The sequence below is a fragment of the Rana temporaria genome, chromosome 4, assembly GCF_905171775.1.
Source record: "Rana temporaria chromosome 4, aRanTem1.1, whole genome shotgun sequence".
Taxonomy (NCBI): domain Eukaryota; kingdom Metazoa; phylum Chordata; class Amphibia; order Anura; family Ranidae; genus Rana; species Rana temporaria.
The window spans coordinates 240,837,493-240,846,633 of NC_053492.1; the positions used below are offsets into that span (position 1 = coordinate 240,837,493).

Consider the following 9,141-nt stretch of genomic DNA (forward strand, 5'->3'; position numbering starts at 1 on the left):
GCGGAGATCTGTCGTCTGATTTTCGGATTGTGTGTACGGGCCATAAGTGTTAGTAATTAGTGAGCGCAGGGGCTCTATGACACCATTTATGAACTCCCCCCGATAGTGTCCTTGTTTGTTTTTTTACGTATTATTATTAAAACAGTGTTCCACCCGCAATGTTTTTTCTTTAAAAGTCAGCAGCTACAAACACTGTAGCTGCTGACTTTTAATAAGGACACTTACCTGTTCAGGAAGCCCGTGATGTCGCCCCCCGAGGCCGATCCATCCATCGGATCGAGTGCCGCCACCGCCATTCTAATTAAGGGAAACAGGCAGTGGAGCCTTGTGGCTTCACTGTCCGTTTCCTACTGTGCATGGGCGAGTCGCGCGGCGCTTTGTGAATGGCCAGCTGTCTTTTGTGACACGCACACAGGTCCAAGAAGACAACAGGCCCCATTTCCCATGAGAACACGTGAGGGAGGAAGAGAAGGAGGAGCTACGAGGTATAGGAAGTGGCAGATTAGGACGACTGCCTAGCAACAGGTGTTCCTGGTAAGTAAATGTTTAACAGATTTTAAAGGAGACTGTTAATGTAATTTTTTTTTATTTTTTTTAGGGTGGACCTCCACTTTATTCATATTTAATTTAGAGATTACTTCTATAAGTACCTTTGACTAATAAAGAAGCAGGGTTAAAAAAAAAAAAACGTCCCTGGTTTCAATTACACACAGTACATCACTGGGAGTGGATATAAGTGTTGTACTGGGTAAGCACTGAACATTATCCTACCCAACAATTTCCAGTGCCTGACATAAATGAGCTGCAGTTCACACTCCACCCAGCAGGTGTCTCTATAGCGTAAATACAAGTAAAGAGATACAATAGAAATTCTCGTGTAATATTGAATGTCCTTCCGAGGAACGAACAACTTCCTGAGACTATGTTGCTGTGCAGTGGTCCCGCTGTGTGATATAGGGAGCCTGAGCTCGCTGTCCTTTTCTCAGGTGGGGAATGTATATACGGGCTATGTAATTGATACAGAGAGCCTGAGCTCTCCTGTCCCCTCCTCTGTGCATATGTATGGAAAGGCTGTGTGATACCATCTGCACTCTGTAATACAAGCTGAGCTCTGTAATGTATACACATGGGACACATTGCATGGAGACGGACATGATAGTATTTTACTCATTAACTGGCATAATATGTACTGTTTACATACATTTAAACCATTCCAGGAAGTCTATGCTCACTATTAAAGACCAAAAACATAAATGTATTCTATTGCAGCCCACCAATCTTTACAGTAACACACTTCCTGTCTTAGGGTGTCCCCAATCAGGATGACAGGAAGTGAGTTACTGGCTACAGAGACAGTAGAATTGTCAGTCTGGAGGGTAATGTTACATATGGTAATGTTGCACTAGCAGATTTAGATGAATATGACTAACACATTAGAACTGAACTCCAGCTAACGCTTTTTGCACTGAGACTAAACCCACTGATGTAACTGTTAGAACAGATTTAAGACATTTCATGCGGCTTGTGCCCTTTAACTGAACTGTCGTACAATCAAATGTCTGGTGTCATAACCGATCACATGTATGGCAACTGCAGATCGAGCTAAGCTAAGGGCAAGGAGCTTTGAGCATTTGGGAAGCTAAGGCACATTCACATGGGCATATGTGTATTTTCTGCATGGAACACGGTTTTTGCTGGCAGTGCTAGCAGAGGATCCTGCCTAAAGTATTTGCCTTTGAGCGCCTACAGTTCTTCTTTCATTCCAATGAATGCCTATACTATACGTGTTTATGCATGTTAGGCACAGTTGTATGTATGGGCTCATTGATTGCTATAGTTCTGCGTTTAGATACTCACAAAGCTATATGCTGCTCGCACCTAAACACATAGGGCCAGATTCACAAAAGAGATACGACGACGTATCTCCTGATACGCCGTCGTATCTCTGAGATACGATTGTCGTATCTATGCGCCTGATTCGTAGAATCAGTTACGCATAGATAGCCTTAAGATCCGACAGGTGTAAGTGACTTACACCGTCGGATCTTAGGATGCAATTCTAGGCCGGCCGCTAGGTGGCGATTCCATTGCGGTCGGCGTAGAATATGCAAATGACTAGTTACGCCGATTCACGAACGTCCGCTTTGCCCGTCGCTCTAAATTTACGTAGTTTCCTTAGAGATACGTCGCGTAAAACTAAGCATGCCCTCTAGGTGGTCTAACCAATGTTAAGTATGGCCGTCGTTCCCGCCTCGAATTTTTAAATTTCACGTCGTTTGCGTAAGTCGTCCGTGAATGGCGCTGGACGCCATTTACGTTAACGTCGAAACCAATGACGTCCTTGCGACGTCATTTAGCGCAATGCACGTCGGAACATTTTAGGGACGGAGCATGCGCAGTACGTTCGGCGCGGGAATGCGCCTAATTTAAATGGTCCCCGCCCCATTTGAATTAGGTGGGCTTGCGCCTGGCGGATTTACGCTACGCCGCCGCAAGTTTACAGGTAAGTGCTTTGTGAATCAAGCACTTACGCTGTAAACTTGCGGCGGTGTAACGTACATGGGATACGTTACGCCGCCGCAGCGTAACGCATTTGTATGTGAATCTGGCCCATAATCTTTTTCTGCCCATGAGAATGTGCCCTAACATGGCAGCTTGTTTGGCTGTGAAGGATAGGGGGGTATAGTTGTGCTTTAAAGCGGAGTTCCAGCAAAAAAAAAAAAAACGGAGTTTAAAGTGGAGTGGAGTCCCACCAAAAAATGTAAAGTCAGTAGCTACACATACTGTAGCTGATGACTTTTAATATTAGGACACTTACCATCCAGCGATGTTGGCACCCCAGCTGCCGCCAGATAGAAGTGAGTACATTTTTATTTATTTTTTTACATTAAAGGCAAGCTGTTAATAGAAAGTTCATTTTTAGAGTGGAACTCCGCTTTAAGCAGTTACAGCAACAGTCGTTTTCCATTTGGGATAAAGATTTTACGTAGATGAATAAAAGCTGACCCTTTTGCCTGACAGAACGGTCTGTTAAAGGAAGATGAAAAATAACAAATGAAATTTTCACCTGGTCGGATCACCGGGTGAAAATTTAAAGGAAAAAATAAAACAACTGCAGCCACCACATATAAGACTTGCTAAGCTGCAATATCATTTTGTTTTTGGGTTTCATACCGCTCGTGAATGTCACATTGCTGGAGTAGAGGTGAGAATAGTTCTGTTTTCATACAATTTTGTGTGCATTGACACACTGTGTGAGTTTTAGGCTGCAGTAATGTGCAACAGGGGGCGTGTAATGTGCGTTTTTTTTTTTAATTGGTGGGTGGGGTGGAACCTCATTTGAAGTGTACAAAGTGACATTTCGTGGTTGATTTACTAAGTGCCGGATCACACTATATGGTCGTGCAGGACCCTTTTTCACTATGTGATCTGATTCTGCAAATCGCACTGTATTATGCAAAATGATATCTGGTGTTATTAACTTAACTTACACACCCACAACAGTTCGCATTAACTGGATGCAGTGTGGAACCCGCACAGAATTCGCTGTGGATTCGCAAGAACCCAGCTGACAGCTGATGACTTATTGGTTGCTAAGGACACGGCGGCCGACTTCCCAGCCCCCTGCTTAGCAACCAGCTATATACAGTGGTAAAATAACGCAAAACACATAAAAAAATTGCATCACAAACGCACCACTTGCGTTTCTGGTGCAGCTCCATTGAAATCTATTAGCCGCAAGTCATGGGAAAAAAAAGTCCCTGACCCTTTCCAAAAATGCATAGATGTGATCTAGTACCATAGAAAACCATGTTAAATGGACTGTAATGCGTTTCTGCAATCTGCAAAACGCACTAAAAAACACATAGGTTTGAACATAGGGTAAAAAGCTCACATGCAGCCAAACTTTAATTTGCTAGACTTTGCTTGCTCATTTTAACACAGATTTCTTGTTTGTTTGTATTACTAGATCACAGTTTAGCCGATAAAATGTCTTCATCTCCCTCGGAGCCGTCAGACATTAAAAATGATGCACCTAAAGAGAAGGATTATCGGACCCCTGGATTCAGAGGAATAAAGACAACCAGTCTGTTCCGAGCTGTCAACCCTGAGCTTTTCATCAAACCAGTAAGTACTAAGTTATTAAGCATACATTTATATGTAATTCTTTTGTCATGGCTAAACAATCAGAATTATTTTAGAGGTGGAAATGTTTCTTTTGGGTGATTTGTGCCTAGTCCATCCTAGTGCAATTTCTGATGCGACTTGAATACTTTGACAATGGAAATTACATTGATATGAATGGTTCCCATTCACATCAATGCAATGTGATTTTCGAGAAGGTAACGTTGCTACTTTGGTGTGATGCAGCACAATTTTGTGTGCCATTGACTTTAATGGAAATGCAACCAAGTCGCATTTACATGCGTTTATGTGATCGCGTGCGGTTTTCCCCCCAATAAGTCTCCTTCTCCCAGCAACATGTGCTCTTTTCAGGCTGAGAGCATGGAGAAAAGAGGCAAGAAAGCAGACATTAAAAATAGGGGTGCTGTGGATCCGGTAGGCAATTTGGACGGGATAGGAATCCCTCAATTAAAAATTGGGGAGAAGATGGAGTATCTGGGAATCGTGGTAACACGTAAACCAGAACAATTCATAAATAATAATTTAGTGCCACTTCTGGGTAAATTTCAAAGTAAAGCGGATATATGGGGACATTTGCCACTATCGGTGGCTGGTCGCAGTAATTTAATTAAAATGATATGGATGCCACAATTGCTCTATATACTCCACAACTCCCCAGTATGGATTGACAACCAATGGTTTAAAAAGATAGAGACCCTCTTTAGGACCCTAATTTGGAAAAAGGGTAAAGCAAGGATTAGTCTCTGAACGTTGCAATTACCAACGAATAGAGGAGGGTTGGCGGTTCCACATCCTTATAGTTATTATTTGACGGCACAGTTACAGCATTTGGAGGGATGTAGCATAGAGGGGGGAGGAAACGCGAGTGGGAAAATGATACTAAGAGGGTCCCCCCATAGATCTGTAATAGAGACCTTAGAAGCCAACTCATTCTCTGTGAAAAATCCAACAGTAAAGATGGTGGTGAGAATATGGCAAGCAGTAAAATCAGCTTGGGGCTATAAAGGATTAACAGAATATTCCCCATTATGGGATAACAATAATTTAAAAGAAATTTTGGCTATGGGGAAACTAAAAGAATGGGAGAATCGAGGGATAACCAGAGTGGCACAACTGTACACAGGTTGCACATTAAAACTCTTTTCAGAGCTAAGCAGTGAATTTAGCCTTCCAAACTCTATGTTTTTTACTTACTTACAGGTTAGACATGCATTACAAGCCCAATTTAAATCACAGCCGGTAAGCTGGCAAAAGCTAACGAATCTCCAAAGACTAATCAAGACGGGGGTTCTGAAAGGTCTTATTTCAGAATTATACGAACGGATTAGTGATCAGTTAATAGGAAAAGAGAAGTTGAGTAGGAACAAACAGAGATGGGAGGAGGATATTGGACCTTTAACGAATGACCAATGGGATAGGATACTGGAACTAGGGATAAGGGTCTCATTAGCCCCGTCACAACGGGTCTCGCATTTATTTTTATTACATAGGGTCTATTATACCCCAAAGAAATTATATGGATTTGGTTGGAAGCTAGATGACAAATGTCCCAGATGCCAAGATACAGGGGACCTCATCCACATGATGTGGAAATGCCCAAAGTTGCATAGATACTGGGTTGGAATTCTGGACACTATAAATGCAACCTTCGGTACCACCCTGGAACTTGAAGCCAGGGTTTGCCTATTAGGATGTATTGAGGAGAGAATGGGGCAGAGGGACACATTAGAAGCAGTTATAAGATGCCTGTTCCAGGCGAGGAAACTAATAGCACTAAAATGGCAAGCACAAAATCCACCCACAGTAGAGGAATGGTTCAATGTAATAAATAGCACAATTGGGAAGGAAAGGGCAATATGGATTAGAAGAGGAAACCTCAAAAAATTTAAAGCAATATGGGAACAGTGGTTATGTAAAATAGGTCGCTCACTTTAAATTAAGGAACAATGGGTAATAATCAAAGGAAAAGAATAGAACTAAAAACGTGTATGCACTTTAAAGTAAGATAGGAGGGAGGGAGGGAGGTATGGGACGAATGGACACTTTTAATGTTTGTACTTAATCTCCTGTATGCACTTAAAATGCACTAAGTATGGAAAAAAACGGATTTGTAAATTACTCTTTGTATTTGTATGGAAGCAATAAAAAAAAAAAAAAATAGGGGTGCTGAAATTAATCGATGCTTCGCAATTCGGGTGTCCCCGATGCGGCATCGATGCATACGACCGGAAAAATCGATTTCAGGGTGACGTCATCCCGACTTGCCCTGCCCCTCCTGGGAGAGCGCTCTGAGCGTATAGCTAGCCGTTAACCCCTTGATGCCGAGCATATGCGGCCTCTGCTCCTCCAGACCCCACCCCCTCTTTACTTACCTGAGCCCATCCAATCTAGTCAGGTGAATGAGCACATCGGCTCCTGTCGCTCTCCTAATTGGACAGATTGATAGCAGTGGGAGTGATTGACACTCCCTGCTGTCAATAAAGTTTGATGACACAGGAGAGTGTCAATGGACGCAGCGCGATGTAGGAGTGAGCGTGCACGGGTGCCCCCAAAGAAAGCCACTTTCCCTGGGGGACCCGATAAAGAGGAGGGGCCTGGAGCGTCAGTGGGGGACCCCAGAAGAAGAGAATTGGGGCTGCTCTGTGCAAAACCATTGATTTTTGGAAGTGAAGTCGTCTGGAATTATTTCTTCTAGCTGTTGCCTCTAGTTATATGGCAGTACCTCCCAGCCGAGTTGCTGTAATGTGCACGTAGTGCGGTGAGCAGTATGAGCTTGTGTGTTGTCTAGGAGAAAGCCCTTAGTGACCAAAAACCAGGCTGTTTTGTCCACAGACACATATGCACATCACTATCTGTACATAGGAGGACAATAAGCCATACGCTTTATAGCGTTGGGCTTTATGGCAGAGTGGCCAGAAGAAACCCATTACTTTCAGCGAAAAACAAAATGGCATGTTTTGAGTTTGCGAAAAGGCACGTGGGAGACTCCCAAAATGTATGGAGGAAGGTGCTCTGGTCTGATGAGACTAAAATTGTACTTTTTGGCCACAAAGAAAACGCTATGTCTGGCGCAAACCCAACACATCACATCACCCAAAGAACACCATCCCCACAGTAAAACATGGTGGCGGCAGCATCATGCTGTGGGGTTAGGAGTGATTAATGTATTCTGCTATAGGCAGTGTAGACAGAAGTATGATGTATCTAAAAGCTGCCCTCTAAGCATCAAGTCTGCCGTTTAATGAATTTCATTAATAAAATTCACTAAACATTGATTTTTATTTCTTTTACAGAACAAACCAATAATGGCATTTGGACTATTTACAATAACAATGTGTGTTGCCTATATTGCCTATTTACATGCGACAGCGGAAAATAAAAAGGACTTGTATGAAGCAATTGACAGTGAAGGAAACCGATACACAAGAAGAAAGACCTCCAGATGGGATTGAACTGTCAGTGCTTTTTTCTGACTACTGAACCAAGCCCAAATGACTGCCACAGAACAAAAACAATATAACTGAAAGGGTAACTCCACTTTTGTGGGGGGGAATGGCAAATAAAGAAAAAATATAGCACATATAATTGCAACACAAGTCATATTGTAATTGAATGTTATTAAAAATTACTTTTTATTTTCAATCTGCAGCCGCTGTAATGTTAAGAGAATGCATTGCAATATGGCTACATGGAGTTGTTCTGTACACAGAGTGTGTACTGACCACTCCCCAGAAACCTAATTTCCTGCTTGTGTGATTGGGTCACCAATTTCCCCAGAAGTCTGCCAAAGATACAAGTCAGATTTTAGGCATCCCTTGGAACAAAAAATTCATTTTTGGAGAGATACTTTAAATAGGAGCACGTCTAATGGGATGCAGGCCCAGCAGATTCCTCATTAGTTCCTTGTAGGTGCACACCTCAGTTTATTATGAAACCACTCCCATTAGACCCACTCAGTACAGAGGCACAGACAAACAAACATTGATTACTTCAGAATAACAAAAGGTAGGAACCTGCAACCAAGGTTGTTAAAATCCTTGCAATGTATATAGATTCCCTCAACAAAAGTGGAGTTATGCTTTAGGAAGAACTAAAAGAAAAAATGAATCGTAGAGTGAAAACTGTGAAGACGACACTGAGGAACTCTTTCTGTTAGCAGGCAGAGCTATGAGTTACCAATAAAAACGGCCCAAATCTAATGTATGTGTTATTCCCTTTTTAGAATATACCACATAGTTGTATATTTATTGTAACGAGACCCTTGCTCGCTCGCTTCTGCTCCCCCGACACTTCTCTGCTACTATTGAGTCAGCTTGCAGATCGCAACGTCTGATGTGCCATTCGGAATCCATTAGGACAAACACCAGGCAGGCTGTATGTAAGTTCAAACAGGAAGGCCTTTATTGGAAGCACACAACACACTTTTATACAGAATTTGGAACATCCCGCCCCCAACAACCGCTTTCCTATTGGTCAATTGTAAAGTACATGTAGTCCTCCTTCAGGTCCTCTTAGCCATGCAAATGAGGACTTGAAAATGAGTCAGCAGGGATTGGTCCAATAGCTTGATTAGAAGGACTGCTATGTGTAATGAGACAGAAGCCCCAGGGGGCAATCAATGTACACAATAGCCAGACACAGAACAATGGAGCCGTCTGGAGCCTTAAGACAGAGCAGAAGACCCCCACTGTGTAACAGATTTCAAGGAGGAACACTTCCGCATTCCAAGGTCCATGACATTTATGAATGAGAGCTGTATGGTAGTAATGACAATTAACATATTAGGTATATTAAAGAAATGAATATGCAAGCTTGGTCTAAATATGAATGTGGTCATGATCAATGATTCCCTACAAACTTCAACTAAGCTCATACTCAATAAAGAAATTAGTAACTTCTGCATTGCAGTGGTGCAGTTAAACTCACCTAGAGAAATACTTGTAAACTGGGGGCCAGATTCAGATAGAGATACGACGGCGTATCTATGCGCCTGAT

The 9,141-nt window shown here is 42.5% G+C and overlaps 1 protein-coding gene across 1 annotated transcript; it reads left to right on the forward strand.

Moving 5' to 3' along the window:
- The first annotated feature begins 875 nt into the window (after positions 1 to 875).
- SMIM8 (small integral membrane protein 8) lies at positions 876 to 7,658 on the forward strand. The gene is made up of 3 exons (XM_040350073.1): positions 876 to 986; positions 3,971 to 4,128; positions 7,440 to 7,658. The coding sequence occupies exons 2-3, from the start codon at positions 3,991 to 3,993 to the stop codon at positions 7,596 to 7,598; spliced, it is 297 nt and encodes a 98-aa protein (XP_040206007.1). The 5' UTR covers positions 876 to 986; positions 3,971 to 3,990; the 3' UTR covers positions 7,599 to 7,658.
- The last annotated feature ends 1,483 nt before the right edge of the window (positions 7,659 to 9,141 follow it).

Excerpts from the sequence above, each read along its gene's own strand:
- SMIM8 (XM_040350073.1), top strand. The coding sequence starts at position 3,991 with ATGTCTTCATCTCCCTCGGAGCCGTCAGACATTAAAAATGATGCACCT. Across the intron at positions 4,129-7,439 it reads CTGAGCTTTTCATCAAACCA|AACAAACCAATAATGGCATT; the intron begins GTAAGTACTAAG and ends TTTCTTTTACAG.